Source organism: Talpa europaea (genome assembly GCF_964194135.1).
Source record: "Talpa europaea genome assembly, chromosome: 11".
Classification (NCBI taxonomy): Eukaryota; Metazoa; Chordata; class Mammalia; order Eulipotyphla; family Talpidae; genus Talpa; species Talpa europaea.
This window is the reverse complement of record NC_140078.1, coordinates 94011696-94031537: the sequence shown is the minus strand read 5'-3', so window position 1 is coordinate 94031537 and position 19842 is coordinate 94011696. Positions and strand designations below refer to the sequence as shown.

The 19842-nt window shown below is 46.8% G+C and overlaps 1 protein-coding gene across 1 annotated transcript in view; it reads left to right on the top strand.

Annotated features, from left to right (window-relative positions):
* The window catches only part of MRPL3 (mitochondrial ribosomal protein L3), a gene marked incomplete at its 3' end in the record, with an annotated part of 31992 nt that extends 21027 nt beyond the window's left edge, over positions 1-10965 (top strand). The window contains exons 7-10 of the mRNA XM_084247819.1: positions 4686-4794; positions 7120-7197; positions 7487-7564; positions 10813-10965. Of these exons, the coding sequence (XP_084103945.1) occupies positions 4686-4794; positions 7120-7197; positions 7487-7564; positions 10813-10965 (418 nt within the window). The remainder of the gene's footprint in view (positions 1-4685; positions 4795-7119; positions 7198-7486; positions 7565-10812) is intronic.
* Between the last annotated feature and the right edge of the window lie 8877 nt (positions 10966-19842).

Here is a 19842-nt window from a genome sequence, read left to right as displayed (position 1 = left end):
GATTTTTGTGTATGGTGTGAGGTAGTGGTCAAGCTTCATTCTTTTGCATGTAGCGACCCAGTTTTCCCAGCACCATTTATTGAACAAACTTTCTTTGCTCCAATGCATATTCTTTGCTCCTTTGTCAAAGATTAGTTGACCATAAATCTGTGGGTTTATTTCTGGATTTTCTATTCGATTCCATTGGTCTGTATGTCTGTTCTTGTTCCAATACCATGCAGTTTTGATGATTATGGCTTTGTAGTATAGTTTGAAGTCTGGGAGTGTCAAGAGTTCTTTCCTTCAATACTCGGTTGCTGGTTTTCCTGAGAGGTTATATACAAGTCACTTCAACTTTTTACAGCATAAGTTAGCTAAACAGAGAAGGTTAAACCTTAATTCTTAAATGATTCTGATTGAAAAGTCTGTACAGTATGAATTTTGACTTCTTTAATAAAGAATATCAAGTATAGTGTAATTAATGCAACACTTGATGACAGACACTTCTGATCTTCTTTTGTAGTAATAGAAAAACAGTCACGCGACAGGCACTTGAAGCGAGGGAACAGAATGAGCAAGGGCACACCGGTGTGGCCTATTTAGGGGTTCAGGGAATAATCTTCTGTGGCTAGGATTTGTGATGAGAAGTGTTGAAAGGTAGGTTGAACCCAGTTAAAAAAGGCCTTATATTCCCCCAAACTGAGGAAGTTATTGGGACTGTTTAAGGTTGGGGTAGGGTGGGTTTGCTTGTTCTTGTTACTGCTATTTTGCTTTGTAAAGCCTGGGATGGCTCGTGTGGCAAAATGATTACCATGGAAATTCCACCCTGTGACCATGTGAAGATCTAGACTAGAGGAAGCGGTGGTTTGTTTCTGCAGCGTTATTTGTTTTTTGTTTTTTTTAAGTATTTTATTTATTTATTTATGCAAGCACTGGGTACAGTCAGAAGCGCGGGAGGGTGAGAGAATTCACCAGAGCCAGAACAGGGAGCAGAGCAGGCAGAAGGACCAAGGTACACTGCTGAGGGGAGCAGCGGGCGGCAGGAGAGGCCTGCGCGCCATGTGGGACCCTCCTCCGGTGGTGGCCAGGGAGCAGCTGGGGATCGAACCTGCGCTGCAGAGGCTGCGGGCAGCTTCACAACCCAGCGCTCAACCGCTGCGCCACCGATGAGGCCCTTCCACTTGCATGTGGTTGGTACCTCTGTGGCACAGGATGGTAGCAGGATTCTTCTAAAGGGGCAAAATTTGCAGAACTCCAGTATTAGTAATAACTTCTGGGACTCAGCAGACTTTTTCTCAAAGGGCCAGATAATATTTTAGGTTTACAAGTATTATGATCTCTGTGACAGCTACTCAGCACTCCCACTATAACTCTGAAGCAGCCATAGGCAGTATTTAAATAAATATGCAGGCTGTGTTCCAGTAAAACATTTACAAAAACAAGTGTCAGTGGAGGCCAGTTTGCCAAGCCCTACAGGGCTTCCTCCTGAGAAGAGGGTCAGGACTCAACGACCATCTGCTCACATCGGGCAAGCGGAAAGGATCCTGTGAGCGCGCATTAGGGAAGCAGGAATATAGGGAGGAACTGCTTCGGTGGTGGTGGGCAGAGGGTGGTGACCGAAGGAAGGATGGAAGACAACTTTATTTTACAAGAGACATGGAAATTTGGACCTTGACTCTATATTCAGGACTTACTAATTTTTTTAGATTGTGATAATGACCTTATAGTTTTACGCTTTAAAAGACCCTCACCTTTTAGAAGTCCATGTTGAATACTTAGGGATGAAATATATGCTATCTGGTATTCAGAAAATCCACTGGAGTTGCAGGGAAGGGAAATGAAATGAAACAAAACAGGGCTTGACTGCTTTTGAATGTGTTTTAAAACTTCCATAATAAAAAGTTACTTTTAAAAAAGGTTTGGAGGGCCTCCCTGGTGGCGCAGCGGTTGAGCGCTGGGTTGCGAAGCTGCCGCTGGCCTCTGCGGCGCCGGTTCGATCGCCGGCTGCTCCCCGGCCACCGGAGGAGGGTCCCACATGGCGCGCAGACCTCTCCTGCCACCCGCTGCTCCCCTCAGCAGTGTGCTTCGGTCCTTCTGCCTGCTCTGCTCCCCGCTCTGGCTCTGGTGAATTCTCTCACCCTCCCGCACTTCTGACTGTACCCAGTGCTTGTATAAACAAACAAACAAACAAATAAATAAATAATGCATGCCTCTTAAAAATAATTAAAAAAATGTTTAAATAAAATAGGTTTGGATTTGGGAATTAGAGGGTTAACCGCCGTGAGCTCCAGAGAACAGTTGGAAAAGGATAGATTGCAGATGGTAGGAGAGAGGCAAGAGTGTTTGCTTCCCTAGAAGAGGAGAAAGGGGGAGAGCAGTTCAGAGAAGCTGGTGTCCAGGGAAAGACGCAAGGGCGCTTCCCAGAGGGCTGAGCAGAAGGACTCCCGAGCACACTCATCTGCTGACGCGCTTGGTCTGCACTCTCGCGCTTTCTCTCCGCTAACGACAACCGAGGGGGAGGCAAAAGGAAAGCTTAAATCAGAAAGATCACAATGTTAGAAGTTCCAGGTTTAGTGAGATATCTGCAATTAGGATAGGTTGGGAGAAATAAAGCATATGTACTGCGCTTCAGTAAGATGGTTTTATGGTGGCCTGTGAAAAACCTTGTTTGAAGTGTGCCTGCGTGCGCTAAGTGGAGATTATTAGTTCATTCTTGCTCTAGTTTTTGTTCTCAACTTGGGTGACAGCTGAGAGCGGTGGTAGAATGGGTGCCCGTGCAGCAACAGGTGCATCTTGTCTCGTCTGAATTAAGCCAATAATGTGTCATGTCATTGGTGTTTTAGCCTTTTGTTTCAAGGTTCTGCACGCCAGAACTAGGTTGGAAACAATCTGTAATTAGCTGACAGATAAGGAGCACTTTGAGAATACCACTTTCATCTTAAAATCAAATGATTTTACTCTTAAATTGAGCTAAATCGTCTGTAATTTACCTGGCATGTGTTTGATTGGTGTGCACATTCACTCACTCTTTTTGTCAGAGTTGAATCAGTGTGAGGTTTCAGAAGGCACAAACATTCTACCAAGAATGCCCAGTGTTAGAAGGTGGTATTTTTAAGGTGTGTTCATTTCAAGTCGGCGTTGCCGGTCTCCTTCCTTTTTCTCTTTCAAGTGTTTGTCGCCAGTGTCAAAGGTTCAAATGACTTGTTAGGTGTTTTTTTATTTTTAAATTCCCTGGCTATGCTTTTAATTTTTCAACTATATTCTAAAATTCAGCGTTAAGTAGAAATATCTGTTAACTTTCCTAAGCAAAACTTCAGTAAATTATTTTACTATTATGGTTGCTCTTCTTCAATGTAAGTGTCCTTGCAAAATTGATAGATTTTGTATTATGTTAAAATTCTTACCTTTTTGATCAGGAATAAACATTATTTTGAGTTGAGATTAAAGGATTTATCTGAAACTATATTATTTGACATGGACTTTACCATCACTCTCTGGTAAAGGGACAGCAAAGTCCTTGTGGAAGTAACACAGTGGTCCGTGGCCTTTTGCTCCTGTTGTGCCCTGAGCTGTGCGCTCTCTGGGGGGCTTTTTGTTAGGTGGGAGCGCTGCCACATCAACACCTGTTCAGCATCATCTAGTGAAGGGTGGAAAAAGGTGTTCGTCTTAAAAGTCTATCTAATGTCTGGTACAGCCCCAGAATGCTGGTAACCCTTTGAGGTGTCACCTGTGCTGATACACCTAGAGACAGGCTTGATTGATGCTTGAACCTCAGTGTTGTTTGCATTCTGCCTGCATCACAGAATGTCTAGTTAGCAGAATTTGAAAAGAGTGGCTTAAAAGCTGAAATACTAGGTTTTTAAGAAGCTGTAGTCTGATTTTATATCACCATTAGCTTCCAATTCAAACACTGAGACCAAGATCCATGGGGTATTTTCTAAAAATGAAATTTGGTCAGCATTTAGGGCATTATTGCTTTATAGAGTGTTCTGTTGGATCTATTGCTGTCTGACACATTACCCTAAGACATAAGTTTAAAACAACAAAGGTTTATTACTGTGCTCAGGGATCCAGTACACTTAGCTGGTGCCTCTGTCTCAAGGTCTCTCACAAGGCGCAACCGAAGCATCAGTCCTCTCAAGGGTGCACCTGTGCAGCTGACCCCCCACACTTGCTAGCGTGGCCGTCGGCGCACTCAGCCGCACGGGTGTTGGCTGGAGACATCCTTGCCGCATGACTCTGAAGGACCACATCTGCCACGGCAGTTGGCTTTTTCCAGAGCCCAGCGAACAGGGGGTGCAGGACGGAAGTCACAGTCTTTGTGTCCTAGCACCCGAGGAGATGAGTTCCAGGGGTAGGATCATCAGTCACCTGCCACATAGCTTCTCAGTATTTTTGAGCTTCAAGAAATCCACATTTAACATGTTTCACAGAATTATAATTTCCCTGTTCAGACGAAATTCCCTTTCCTTCATTTGCTGTTGGTCTCATGATCTTGAATTAATCATTTATGTAGACTGAGACTCCACAAGGGGTGCCAGCCAGGACAGTGATAAAGGATGGTTCATGTGCAGTTTTACTTATAGAGCCTTTTCTAGTTACTTAGATGAGGAGCCTTGTTAAAACAGGTACTGTCACAAAGTGTACAATTGGGAGTTTTTTTATGTGCTTTTCATCATACAAATTTTAATGTTTCTCTTGCTCAGTATTGGTAAAGGTTTCCAAGGCGTCATGAAGAGGTGGGGATTTAAAGGCCAGCCTGCTTCCCATGGTCAGACAAAAACCCACAGGAGACCTGGCGCTATTTCAACTGGGGTAAGTACAACTTGGTGATGTTCCTCTCCGTACTGGATGTTCAGCTTCTGCACATAGATGCTTGAGTGTGTCCTTGGGCGCAATTTTTATCTGAGTCCTGGTGGCTTCTAGTACTCGTCACACTTTCAGGAGCCTGATCTTAAATCTAGCTGGCGCCCACATGCTTACCGTCAGCATTCGGGGCTTTCCTGCCTCCCCCCTCCCGCCCTCTCCAGCTCCCGTTTGCTATTCTCAAGACACTGGCAGGAGGTAAAGGGTTAGCGTCTCACCCTTTCCGTCTCACCCCTTTCTGTCTCACCCCACTGCTTACTTCACATTTGCTTTCTGTCTTGAGAAAGAGCTGGGAAGGTTGTCAAGGACAGTATTATGGTTCAAAGGAAAAGGTGACCAGAGAATAAGAAGAACATGGAAGTGGAGGCTCTTGTATTGCTGGTCAGCCCTAGACTCCGAGGTAGAGCATAAACTGTCAGGGGGTGTTTATTCTTTGGAATGCAGGAGTAAAGCAAGAACAATCTTTAAGGATTAACTTCTCTGAAATAAGAGAGAACTTATAGCTACTCCTGAGATACAAATTACTCCCCTGGCAGATTGTATTATCAGTCTGTTTAATTCTCTTATGTGTTGATAGGAACGTAGGTAAACAGGCACTCTCATGTGTTGCTGGTGGGAATACAAGATAGTGCGTCCTCAATGTTAGTATCTAACTCTGTTTAGATACTAAACTGACAACACTCCTAGAAATTTACCCTAAAGGTATGTGTTCCAAAATGTAAAGATGCACTTGCACAAAATTAGTCTTTGCAATATAGTATTTGTGACAACATGCGTAAGTGTCCATACCTGACAGTTTGCATGGAGCAGTGATGGGGCGTGCAACAGAGTGAGAAAGTCAGTGTGTGATGAAAGCACACACACAAACTTATGCGTGAGTATGCGTAGCATTATTCATAATAGCCCTAAATGTTCACCAGTCAGTGAATGGATAATTAAAAGTGCGTATTCATACATATTACATGACAATAATATGGAGTGACGTGCTGATACATACTGTAGTGTGGGTAAACTTCAAAAACATGCCCTGTAAAAGAAGCGGCCATGATAGCTGCATATCATGTGACTCCATTTGCAAGAAATGTCCATCTGCACATCTAGAGAGTAAAATAGGTAAGTGGTGGTTACACCAGACTGGGGCTTAGAGGGTTGTCCAATAACAGGTATGGAGCTTGTCGTAAGTTGAGGAAATGATCTAAAATTGTAATACAGTAATTCAGTATATTGAAAACATTTACTCATACACTTTCAAAGGTGTGGCATATTAATTGCATCTCAACAATCTCTTAAAAAATATAAATTATATAACTCACTTATTAGATTACAAATAATCAGATTAGGTCCTTTCATATTGAATCTATTCTTATGACTCGATTTATGAAAGGCACGGTTCTATATGTGTTTAAGTCCTTCCATTAAGGATTAGCTAGTAAATGCTAACACTTTTAATGAGCACATAAATGTAATTATAGAGGGCAAAGTTAATCCTTTTTTAGTAATGTTATGTGAAGCAGGGTATTTATCACAAAATGTATTTGTAGAATGAATAAGAATAATCCTTGGTTTATAATTCTCAGAACTGACTTTTAAGCTGTGTATGAAGATTATACATGGTGTGCTATTTCCTGCTGTGAGGTTCGCCTATTAATGTGAAAGTAGTGATGCAAAAAGTGTTTATATTCTAAGAATTCATGTTATGAGACGCTTTCCCATTTCAGATGTAATTCAGACTTGCTTCTTCAGATGTCTACATCTGAATATTATCCATTATGAAAGAAGCCAAAGGCAGAGAGACTGCATGAAGCTGTTTGATTTATGTGAATCAGACTACCATAGCAGGACAAGCTCAATATTCTGATAACTCTGTCCTTTAATCATTCTGGTGAAGGAAGGTAACATCAAACACCAGGGTGGGGAGTAGGTCTGTCCATCAGCAGTAGTGTAGGTAAACATTAAATCAGTTAATACAGATTAGTGAAAACATACCAGTCACTGAGTTTTCCTTGGTGGTGTGTATGTATGTCCTTTATTTTTCTCAACCAGTGTTTGCTCAGTTGACTCTTGTTACTGAGTTTTTCTCCTACATTTTCTTAGTTTTTCCAATTCAACTTAGAAAGGAGATCTACTAGAATAAATGTGTCAAAGCTAATTTTTAGTGGGACCTCGTAGAATGGAGGAAAACATTTTAATAATTCCGTCTTAGTTTGTATTTTGGCTTGATCAGTGCTGTGTGAAACAGAGTACTTTAAGTGCTTATTTTGGCTATCATTTTAGGATGTTGCCAGAGTCTGGCCCGGAACTAAAATGCCTGGACAAACGGGAAACATAGATAGGACCGCCTTTGGACTAAAAGTAAGTGCTAAAGTCGCTCTTTTTAGGACTAGTTAAACACTAGGATGTTTAATCGACATGTTTTCATCTTTCAGACAAATTCAAAGAGTTTTCTGGCACTTAAGATATATCTGGTTTGTCATTTATATAAATGTGTTTTCTTTTTAACATAAGAATTTTTTCAATTTCAACATGTTGAAGTACTGATATGATTATTAATTCACAGGCTAAAGCCTCGCTTTTAGCAACATTGTTTTAATGGCAGTACATCCTCAAATTTTTAATTGATTTCATGTCTTCCTTGCTTTAGGTGTGGAGAGTGAATACAAGACACAATATAATCTATGTAAATGGCTCTGTACCTGGACATAAAAATTGCTTAGTAAAGGTGTGTACAACTATTTTTTAATGTTCAGATACATGAATGTTTACCATAAATTTCTCCTTCGGCCCATAAACGTGACTTGAAAAATAAGAGCACACATGAAAAACAGCCATTTAAGTTTTTCTGCTTTGTAGTAGCACCTGAGTGAAAAAATTGGGCAACATGACCTCTATAGTCCATGTCTGTAAAGGCAAGAACCTGCAAAAAGGGTTGTACCGGTAAGTAAAGGGTCTGTAGAAACAGAGAAAAGGTATTTGGATAGCTATTGCCCAAACAACATTTCTGTCCTTCCAAAAAAAACTTTAGCTTTTTAAAAGTACTTTGACACAGGAAAAGAAATTAAATGAGTGTCAACCAAAACGGCACTTAAAAGTATAGGCATTTCAAGGAGATATTTTTATTGTTATAACTACTAGCATTGTTTTGACTACACCTTTGAGTGTCTTCATTTAAAGTGTACTGTATATTCATTTTCATGTTCAAAAATAAAGCCTGTTATACAGGATAGATTTGAAGAAAAATTCTTAATGCTCTCAAATTTATTCCCATCAACTAAAACAATTGCCTGGGTGTTAAGCCAACATACTTAAAAGAGGTCACTTTCAAATTTTGAGTCTTCCATTCTGAAAGAGATTTCTGATAGAGGTGCTTCCAGCTATTCCCAGAATTTTTCCTTTTCAGTAATAACAAAAATAGGTTGAAACTTACAGCTCAGATTTTTCAGAATGAGTCTAGGTATTTTCATTTCTTAAAATAGGTTGTATTACTAGAATACAGTTTTTGTTTTAATGTTTCTATGTTAAATCCTCTTTCTTCCCTTTGACTATTCTGTTTTTAAAAAATTTGCAAAAATGCATTTGAGTTTCTACAAGTTTTTAGACAGTCTCCAGGCGGCCTAGTTGTATACACAGTGACAGTGGAAGACAACAGGTCGTCATTGTGCTTCTCATAATTTGTCTTCATACTGCATTGTCTCTACCTCCAGATTTATCACATATTAGGTTGTCACATATTTAATAAGAGAAAAAAGAAAAATTACTTTCCGTGATAAAATCTTACCGGCTAGATGAATCTTTAGATGTTAGATCCTCCTTTCTTCCCATTTTTGCTCTGGTCATGGTTCAACGCTGCCGCCAAACTGCCGTGACTTCGAGTGTCACCTCAGCACCAGCAAGGAATAGGTCAGCCATTTTGAAAATCTATAGCATGTGCAGTGATACGCTCATCTGGTTTATACTTAGCATATAATCAGCAACATCTATTACTGATTTTCCTTCCCCAACTTCAATAAACATTTGCCTTCAGGAAATCAAGTCAGTGGATGACGGCTGGCTATCCCTGAAGACATTTAGAAGGTACACCAAAGACAGCTCCAAAATAGGAGTCCATGTGTTTTTAGAAACTGTAATATCAGAAGCACATCTAGTTCACATTTCAAAAAAAACTTACTTGGTAATTCATCTTGAGAAGTGACAAATAGCTACCTGCCTTTTGTAACCTTAAACAGGTATCTGTCCCAAGCACTATGGATTGGGACAAATTTGACATTGTCTTTCAAATGTCAGAAAGTTTGGTATATCTTTTGAAATCATTCACTTCACTGTTTCCCCTTCCCCATGGAGGCAGTTTCTCCTGGGGAGCCAGCCTGGTGCAGACCCACCCCCCTCAGGAGCTTTTGCTTCTTCAAGATCCAGGGCCATCAGCACTGAGAGTCTTAGGGAAGACTGACTTCTTTAAATGTACATGTTTTGTTCTTTGGCTTCACTAGGTGGATGAGCGCCTGAAGAATTGTTGCGTAGTGTGTGTTAATACTATTCGCGCGCATCCCTATATCTTAATTTGTAACTTTCAGGTCTGCTGGGGGGGTGTGAGTGTTTCCTACCCCACTCCTACCTTTCCTCACAGGTTTACCAGTATACAGAAATGCTGAGAAATACTGATAAAAATTGATGTAGAGAGTTGGTGGAGTCTTGGTGAAGACAGGGAAATAAAGCCAGGGGTAGGATTAAATGCACAAAGTACTTACCGGCGAGTCTCACCCCGTGGCTCAGGACGGGCTCCAAACTTCCAGCCCTGCGCTCCAGAGCTATCCTGACGAGAGAGTTAGAGGTCAGTTTGTTTCAGAGCAATGAATTACAGTACTGGCGCGTTTAGAGCCAGAATATAATGCAGGCAGTGCTTTTGTCTGAAATTTTCTTCAGGTAGAATAGATGAATAGAAATGTAAAGGTAACAGAATTAGCTGTCTAGGTCATCTGTCTAAATTTCACATTTATTAAATTAGCACAAAGTTTTCATTACTGTTGGTTTTCGGGTTTATTTCCTTGGGTTTTTATTTTCAACTCTAAACTCAGACAGTTTAAATTGGTGAAATTTTTTCCAAGTTTAAGTTCAATCCAACATTAGTGAATAATTTTTTTTCCAACAGTTTATTTTCTTCTGGGCAATTTACTGATAATTTCTTGGAACAATTTTAATGAGAGAGATTAAAATAGATAAGTTTTTCCATACTTAGCTGTTCCTAGCAGCTGTGTACTTCTTCCAACCAAATTATTCATTTCTTATTGCCAAAATGATTATGCCTTCTTTTACTCTGTATAATTACATGTATTTTTTCCTATTTCTCTCTGAATGAAGGCTGTTTAATGAGTCAGAAGCTTTAAAGACTCCAATGTTTTTAAAAGGCAACATTTTAAATCATATCAATATTTGTACTATTCCTTGTTTAATTTATGGATACAATTAGAATCTTTCTAGAATATAAAGCATAAGCAGGAGTACTATAAAGACTTACAGGTTTATTATTTTTGCTAAATATTCTCTCCTTAATTTCTCAGTAAGGATGTTATTTATCAAATGTAAGCTAATTTCCTTAATAAAAATTGATAGTCTTAATTCTAAGAGCACATAACCAAAACTAACAAAAATACTAGGCAAAAAATTTTTAATCTCAGCTCAAAATATCTATGATAAAAAGTGGATTCTGATACCTGTTAGGTATAGATTGCTTGTCAGCACTTTCATCTGGAAAAAAGAAAACATGCATATAATTGATATTGAATATAATTTATCCGACTTAGAAATAAAATCTTCCCCAAAAGAATAAAATTACTAATTTATCTCAATTTCTATCATTGAATTAAATATCTTGGAATGAAAAGAATAGATTGAGTTCCTTATTATATCATTTGTTATTCACTCTAGAAAGTTAGATATTCTAACACTAATAAAATTTTTGATTTTTCCCACTAGATCAAAGATTCTAAACTGCCTGCACATAAGGATTTCTGTAAAAATCTACCATTCCCTACATATTTTCCTGATGGGGATGAAGAGGAATTACCGGAAGATTTGTATGATGAAAATGTGTGTCAACCCAGTGCGCCTTCTATTACATTTTCCTGACATTCTGTGAGCTTTGATGAACCAGATCAGTAATATAACCAGGAATTATATTTTTCTTACTCACAATGTGAGTAAGTATCAACTTGTCATCTTTGTCAAGGGTGTAAATGTATCATCCACACCTTAATTGAATTGTAACAAACCAGTTAAGTAAATTGGATTTGCCAAATGTAAATCGACTGGCAGTTTGCATACTAGCAAAATCTTTGTAATTTGTGTTTGTTTTTTTACTAGCTGTTTCCCAAGTTATCTTCAGATGTTTATAAATTTAACTTTTATTAAAGATTTGTCCTGTCTGTGAATGAGGTGGTTGTGGAAAACTGGCAAACCATAATAGGGACTGGTGCAACCTATCTCAACAAAAGAAACCATTTCCTATAAATCATTCTGTTTTAGTGCCATAAAGAGAACAGAAATAAGATTTTTAAACTAATATGTATGTTATAGTTAAAGGCCTGACAGGGAATTTACTGCTGATTACTTATGACAAAGTAAGAAGGACAAACAGGCTTCCTTTACTGCATTTCCTCAGACCCAAGGGACTAATATTAGCTATACAGTATTGGGTCTGCAGGTGGCTTCCTGATAGCTGATGGATTTGATAAAAAAGGTGCAAGAGTATTTTACCTCCTACGGTGTAGGCTCACATTCCACCACGAGTGGCTGTGGCGGGAAGGCTGCTGTGCTCTCTGTTGCTGCGAGCTTCCTGGGTGCCAGATCTGTCACATACTTCTCTTTAATCACGAGTTGCTCAAAAGGAATCCTTTTAAACAGGAGTCTGTTTTGTCACACCATTTTTGATTAAAAACAACTTCTCAAACTGAAAATCCCTGACCTTTCTTAAAGATATCTTAAGCAAAAATTTTACTCACCCTTCTTGTAAGAGCAAACCAGGATCTACTTTACTTCTGTTGAACAGTATTTTGGGAACTCCTTGACACAGAAGTAAGGCAGTATTAGAATAAATTTCATTATTTGTAAAAAGCAAGCATGCCCTGCCTGGGAGCTCAAGGACAAGTATGAGAACCAGTGACTCTTCAAGGAAATGACTGAAAACCAGGTTAATACACAAACTAGGCACAAGACTGGGAAGTTTTATGGGGGGAAGTGGCTAGCATTCACAAAGGCAGTGTTGTAAAGAGTATTACCTGGGGAAAAGCCCAACAAGAAAGCTCAGGTCTCACATTGGTGAGAGAAACCTCTCCGAGGAACTGCTGGAAAGGACGATCACGGTTATGAAGGGAAAGATTCAGCATGACAAGGAATTCAGCTCAACCCTGCTTTTAACATCTCAGTCAGGCTTAGAATGTAACTTGAAAGCTGATTCAAGACTGACGTGAAAATACACATTTGGGAACAACCAGAACCTAAGAGCCCCCCTTCTCGCAGGAGGGTCCGTTGAGCTTTGGGATTCGGACTTCTGACGTGCAGTGGGGAATACTGTGCACCTTAATTCCCCATTCGCTGCATTTAAACAAAAGATTTCAGGGATGCATGACGTTTGCTGATAAAGCAATGGGAAGCAGCTGTTACCTTGCAAAACAAAGGAATAACTGTTGCTGGGAGAATATAAAGTTATAATCAGAAGAAAGAATACGGTGCCGGGACGTCTTGTGTGCGCCCGGCAGAGCGGCCCAGCTTGCAGCTCCTTCGTGGCCAGCTCTTCCTGGGCTGACGCTGGCCCTTGTGTGTGCGTGACTCTAAATGTGCGCGTCCCCGCCTGATCTGCCTCAAGGGCGCGGCTGTGGAAGTTCCCCCATCTTGTGGACCTGTGCAGGAGGACGGCTGTGTTCAGCTTGGCTTGGTTATATAAACAGCCTCAGCGTGGAGGGCGTCAGCAAGGGGGGGCGTGTTGCTGGTCCCTGTTTCTGCTGAACTGCTGACCCCACATACGACGCAGACGCGCTCACCAGCTGCGAGGCCCCCCTGGGCCAGCATTCCCAGGCGCCCTGCAACCCGTGGCCCCGAATGCCCGCCTGGTCTCACATGGGAATAAGTATTTTCTAGGCTGAGTTAACTCATGATGGGTAAACTTTCCACTGCACTCCAGGAACTTTCCATAAAGTTGAATAGCGTAAGAGCCGACATTTTCCCTGCAGTTTCCAGTTTTAATGCAGTGTGTGCCGTCAGGCCTCATCTGCCAGCTTCCTGTCTTCGCTCCTGCCAGACCAAGTGGGTCCTCAGTGCCAGAAATGTCAGCGGCCTCTCAAAGCATGCCCTACGAGACAAATAACGACTGCCGCCCAGACTCTGCCCCCAGCGACTGCCGGGGCGCCCTTGAAATGAGAGGACCCCATTAAAGTATCATCGTCCTCTCCAGAAAACAGCCAGGGGCCGGGGAGGCAGGGCTGCCAGCCTCCATTTCATCGTTGGCTTTTCTGCTTTTAACCGTTGTTCCCAAAGAATTTACAGCAGCCCACGTTGCGCGTTGTTTTTCATTCTCTTTAAATTAACGAGGTGGCCGCTCAAGTTAGACGAGCCAAATTAATCTCAATGAATGCAATTCCAAGCGCTATAAAAGCAAATAAATGATTCTAACTCAGCCGGCCAGAGACTCTTCTTGGCCTGGGAGGAGCGTAATTGTTCCTTCTCGGCCCTTGACTAGAAAAGAGAAAGTGACGGCTGTGATCTTTCTCCCCTCGAGCAGACTGCGTGGGGGCCTCCAAGAGGCACCAGGGCCTGCGGAGAGTTTGTTGTCTTTAACAAGAAGGGATAAGATAACCATCAAGTTTTAACTGCATCAGATTCGCTGTGTTTGAGGCCCTAAGTGCTCCGTCACAAGCCTCCTCACAGAGACGCACTGTTAACCGGGCTGTCAGGAGGAGCGAAATCAATGGCTTTCGTGAGCACCCCCAGAAAGCGCCTTCGCTAAGTCGCTGTGTTCGAATGAGGAGGCCGGGCTGGCAGGAGAACTGCTGGCTGCCCGCCTGTCTTCCTCCTGCCGACGGCAGAAACCTCGCGTGGGGTCTTCACCTCACCCCGAGCCCTGGTGCTCCCGAGGAGGGTGCGGTGCCCCCCTTCCACAGAGCCATGCCAGCTGCGCTCAGCTGCTGCTGTGCTACGAGGGGACGCCACCCGCAGAGGAAGTGAGGGTTAGGAGAGGACGCTTGCATGAAAGCGGGGCTCCTGGCTTGGTGCCTCCCTCCGCATACACCTGGGCTTCACGAGCATCCTTGAAGGGCACCCCACACTGGCGTCTGACCCCTCGATCAGGAGCCACCAGACAGCCGCGGATGCTGAGGTGCGGCCTTAGGTTGCCTTAGAAAGAGCCATCTGGACTCAAAGCCGCGCATGAAACAAGCTGTCAGTCTTCGCTTTGAAGTCTGCAAAGTTTGTTACTGTCAGTGTTCACTGTTGTGTTTGTAGATTTCTAAAAAATAGATGTTTTTGAGAAGTTTTCATCTGCCATGATGTGAAAACACAGGAGTGTGAGTCCACGCCCATGGTAGCTGCGAGCGCCCGAGCAGGGAGGGCCGTGACCTGCAGGGGTGCTGCGGGCCCGGGCAGAGGAGCTGGAGTTGGGCCATCGGCATGTTCAGTGCAGAGGGTAAGGCTGGTTCAGGGGAGGGTCATCAGTGGGTATTAAGCGAGGAGGGGGAGCAGATCTTGACGGGGAGCAGAATATTTGCACGGTCTTAAGGCGTCACCCCACAGACGGCTGACTCTTGGAAGGGCAAACGCCACACGAGACCCAAAGAGACCGAGCGTGGGAGCCAGGCGCAGGCACTGACGCGGCAGGACAACCAGATGCTCTGCCCGGCCCGACCCTGTGCCAGAGGGGACGGGCCACAAAGGGCGACCGGGTAAACTGGAGCGTGAGCGATCAGAGTATGGCGTGTTGTCACTGAAACTGATGACCCCACTGTGGGTACGTAAGAGAGGTTCGTCCTTTTAGGAATTGCACACCGAAGCACAGAAATAGCCATTGGAGGATGTAACTTACTCTCAGGTATTCTGGAGAGATTTCTGTGAAAGGACAGATGAAGGATAGACGATAGCTAGTCAGATAGACAGTGCAAATGGGGCCAAAGCGTTGACAATAGGCTACTCTGGGTACAAGTCACGTGGATTTTCTTTGTACTAATACAATCTCCCTGTAACTGAAAATATTTTCCAGCTTAAAAAACTTTTATTTAAGAATACACAGTTATTGGCCTCCCTGGTGGCACAAGGGGTTAAGTCTCAGCACTATGAAGCTGCTGGCAGCTACTGTGGCATGAATTCGATCCCCAGCCAGGGAGCTACCCACATGGCACAGCAGACCTCTCCCGTCTCGCCCGCTGCTCCCCTCAGCAGTGTATTTCAGTGGATCTGCCTGTTCTGCTCCCCACTCTGTCTCTCACCCCCTACACACACTCTGGCCTGTACCCCAGCTCTGTATGCATAAATAAAATAAATCCTAAAAAAATACAGTTATTAACATGAAGTGTAAGAGTCGGCACAGCTGATCCACGACGCCAGGTCGGAACAGAAACCTGCAGGCACCTCAGCAGGGAGGGGAGGGCCTCCGGGGCAGGAGCTGGCAGGAGCCTCTGAGCTGTCAGATGTTTTCCATTTCCATGTAAAACCGTACGGAGTTGTTCGACTGAAATGTGTGCTTACCCCAGTATACCTCAAGTATATATTAAATTTGCAAATAATTTCATTAGTTGTAAACTGAGGGCAACAGCGTGCTCGGCAGGGCGGGGGCGGGAACGGGTGGGACAGTGAGGGCCACAGTCGCCCGAAAGGCCTGGGGCAGGCGCCTCGGAACCCCCCTGCAGGTGGAGCCACCGGACAGTGCTGGAGGCACAGCACGGGCCCCGCGGCCCGCCCGGCTTGCTTGGGGAGCAGAAGGAGACCTGGGGGAGTGGGGCCAGCGGGTGCAGTCCCCCTACGGCGCCCCCCCATCCCCCCCATCCCCCCCCCCTCGTCTCCGGAACAACTAAGGCTCTACTTGCCAAAACAGGAGTTCGGCCTCGACGCGTCCCCCGAGCCTGGGGCATGTGAAATGTGCGTGGTCTGAACTGAGCCATGACGTGAGAGCAAAACAGAGCCAGGAGTGTAAGGCTTGGTGCCCCCCCCCGCCCTCCCCCCCCAAAAAAGGACTTGATTAATATATTTCACATCACATGTTGCAAACAGGCAAGTTCATGGACCCCAACTTCAGACGAGGCCGCTCTGACCACAGGGAGCAAGACGAGAGCAAGACCACCCTGACGCGCGTCAGACACACGCAGAACAAGACCAGCCCGGGCCGGCCGGCGCGTGGCCTCCGACGCCCCTCTGAGGGACTGTGTCTCCGCCATTTGCGGAGACAAGACCCTTGGTCCTTGTCACCACCAAGGGGTAGAAGCTGTTACACTAGTTCCATCTCATTGTATAATAAAGTCTATTACAAGCTACATAAAGTACAGTTTATACTTTAGTTTCAGGTGCAGAGATACATCATTTAAGGCCTCCGGAGCAGACTTTGGCAGCCACACCCTAGTCTCACCAGGCAGAGGAGAGCTGCTCCCGCTCGCGGACAGCACCCAGCCCAGAGCCCTGACGCCAGTTGAGATCCTCCACCGGCCACTGCGAGCATCTTCTTTCTGACCTCAAGGCCGCTCCCAGCTCGGAGTTCCAGCCACTACATCAACTTTGCTCCACTGCACTGAATTCCTGCTGGTCTTTGGCGGGGGACACTGATGACGCCAGTTAACAGATAAGAACGTGGGGGCGCGGAGACGCTGAGAGGCTCAGTCAAGTGTGACCGTCAGTGACCACGCCTCGGACTCGCTGGAGTCACCACCCCGGTGCCCACACACCTTCCGGCTCCCCACAGTGACAGGCAGGCAAGGATAAGGGCGCCTGGTGACATCGGCAGCAGCACGCCCCAGGCGTTCACACACCAAGCCACCCTGTCACAGATGCTGCCTGAATAGCTCAGGTGGAGGCTGCAAGTCTGCGTTCCTGGTAACGGTCCCGAGCCTCCTGGATGCTCCCCAGAGAGCACATGGAGAACCCAGGCCAGGGTCTCCCGGGTGGCATAGGGGTTAAGTCTCAGCACTGTCACCACTACGGCCTGAGTTCAGTCCCCGGCCAGGGAGCTACCCACATGGCACGGCAGACCTCTCCTGTCTCGCCCGCTGCTCCCCTCAGCTGTGTGTTTCAGTCAGTCTGCCTGTTCTGCTCCCCACTCTGTCTCTGGTGAATCCTCTCAACCCCCACAGCTCTGGCCTACACCCCAGTTCTTTTACACAAAAATAAAATATACAGAGTCTCAAGTCCTTACAGCTCCAAAGCAGACTTTCCAGAAATGTGCTCTGTTTCTATACTTATTAAAGGAAAAAGTGATTTATTGAGCACCTATTATTCACAAGCACCAGGCTGGGCTGTGAGGACCCAGCAGTGAGCCAGACAGAACACGTCCTCTGCCCAGGCTGCCTTTCCAGGGCCCGAGAGGGGCTCCCGGGCTCCCAGCCCACGGAGAGCCGGAATCAGGGCCCAGCTCAGTGCTTTCTTCTTGCGCGCCAGGCCCCTGCCAGCATCAGCCCTGGGGGGTCTGATTTTCTCCCGCATAGCATGAGTTTGCAACCGTGTCTTTCCTCCAGAGCCTTCATTTGCTAAAACTATGTGGTGGTGACAGGAGACACATTAGAGTCAAGGTTATGAAAACAGAAAGCAACCGTGATGGAATTTAAAAGTAAATTATTCAGCATCCCTGAGATAATCCCCCAAGACGATCATTTCTAAAGCGGGTCGCAGGCTGGAGCCAGGAGTCTCCAGGCTATACCTCGAGTAAGAGAAAAAAATCAAATGTTTTTATTGCTCTTGCATTTCAGTGGTTTTGACATGAAATTTTAATTAGTCTTCAGGAGGCCTCACGTCTGTCGCTGGGGCCTGGGGATTCGCTCGCCCTCCCTCTGGGCTCCCCCCGGATGCCAGCCTGGCCCGGCCGGTCTATGGAAAGCCGGGGTTTTCTTGCTGGGCGCTCGCCGGGCTGTGCGGGGCGCCCCGGGAGAGCGAGGCCGCGCGCTCGGGGTCAGCCGCTCCAGGGACATCGGGCCCGACGGCCCGTCCCGTCGGCGCAAACTGTCCACCCCGCAGGCAGGACCAGGCGCCCCTCCTGCCGGCTCCTCGCCAGGGCGCCCTGGCGCCTCAGTTTACCTCCCGCCGCAGCGGCCGAGGAACCCCAGGGCCTCCCTCCCGCGCTTTCCTGCTCCTCTGGTTCGAGGGGCGCCCCGGGGCCCCGCGGGTGAGCAGAGGGACCCCCAGGCGCTGCGGCGGCTGCGTGCAAAGTGCGAGGCTGCGGGCGCGCAGGTCCCCAGGGAGAGGCGCTGGGGGGGCCGCAGCCGGGACGGGGGGGCGGGGGGGGGGGGGGGGAACCGCGCGGGGAAGGGCCGGGCGGGCGGCACCTCAGGAGCCCGGCTTCCAGCACCGTCACCCCCACCCTCGACGTCTCGGCGGGGAGGCCAGTTGGTCGGCAGCGGAGGCTCGAGACCCCTCGCCGCGCCCGGGGGACGGTGGCGCGGGGCGGCGAGAAGCTGCAGACGGGGCGGGAGGCGAGAGAGGGACAAGACGGAGCAGACTGGAGGGGCCCGAGGAGCGCAGGCGCGAAGCAGCAGCCCCCCCCCCCACCCGTCCCCCACGAGGCCTCGGACCTGCAGGATGGCCTGGGGGCGGGGAAGGCACCTGGAGGGCCGGGGGCCGGGAAGGGCACCTGGGGGGGGGGGGCCGGGAAGGCGCCTGGGGGGCGGGGAAGGGCACCTGGTAGGGACTGGGGGGGGCGGGGAAGGCACCTGGGAGGGCGGGGGGGGGGGGGGGGGGGCAGGGAAGGCACGGGGAGGGGCCGCCTGCGCCCTGACTTGGCTTTTGCTTTTCCGTCCAGGCCCGCCTGGGCTCCTGCCCGCGCCCGCGCCTCTCACCGGAAGGGGCCTCAGGTGTGGGGCGCGCCTCGGGCCTCCAGGGCCCGGTCGGGGTGCCGGGGGGGGGGGGGGGGGGGGGCGGTCTCGCCGCTGCGCCCAGGTCTGTCTCTACGTGGCTGATGGCGGAACCCACTCAGAGCAGGCGGGTTTGGGGGTCCTCGGGGTGCCCCTCATTCTGCCCACCAACAATATCCATTGAATGACCAGAGAGAACTTAGCTGCGGAGGAGGGGTTTCTCCCCCCGCGGAGAGGCGGGGGGGGGCACAGGAGAGGGGGCCCAGAGAGAAAACACAAACCCAGCTCTCCTGATTCTCCTAAGCTGCTGGGTAACTAGTCAGGTGACAGCACCCTCACTACCTGTAGTTACCAAGGGGTCACACAGGCATGAGGAGGGGCACAGCAATGTCACAGGCTTCAGGAAAAATGATCTGATGTTCACAGAGGTCTCTCTGTCAGAGTGAGCAGCCCCAAGAGGCAGTACATGAAAGTCCGGGGGAACTGACCCCTTCATAGATCCCCTGTCACTGTGTATGTGACCTCAGTAAGGTTCATTGACCTCTCTGAGCCTCAGTTAGCTTCTTAATTTTTTTAAAAGATTTATTTTTTTATGCATACAAGAAATGGGGTGCAGGCCAGAGGTGCGGGGGGTGAAAGGATTCACCAGAGACAGAGCTGGGAAATGAACACGCAGACTGACCGAAATACACTGCTGAGGGGAGCAGCGGGCGAGACAGGAGAGGTCTGCTGCGCCATGTGGGTAGCTCCTTGGCTGGCCAGGAATCGAACTCATGATGCAGAGGCTGCGCATTGCTTCATAGTGCGGTGTGCCACCAGGGAGGCCTCAGTTTACTTCTTAACGTTAACAGCAATGAGTCCAGAGCCCCTGAAGAGAGGGGACATTTGAGACGAGGAGGGTGATGTTGGGAGCAGGGGTGTTACGCTGGCCTTGACTTTAGCCAAGTAAACAAGGTTTCGGGAGTGCGATGCC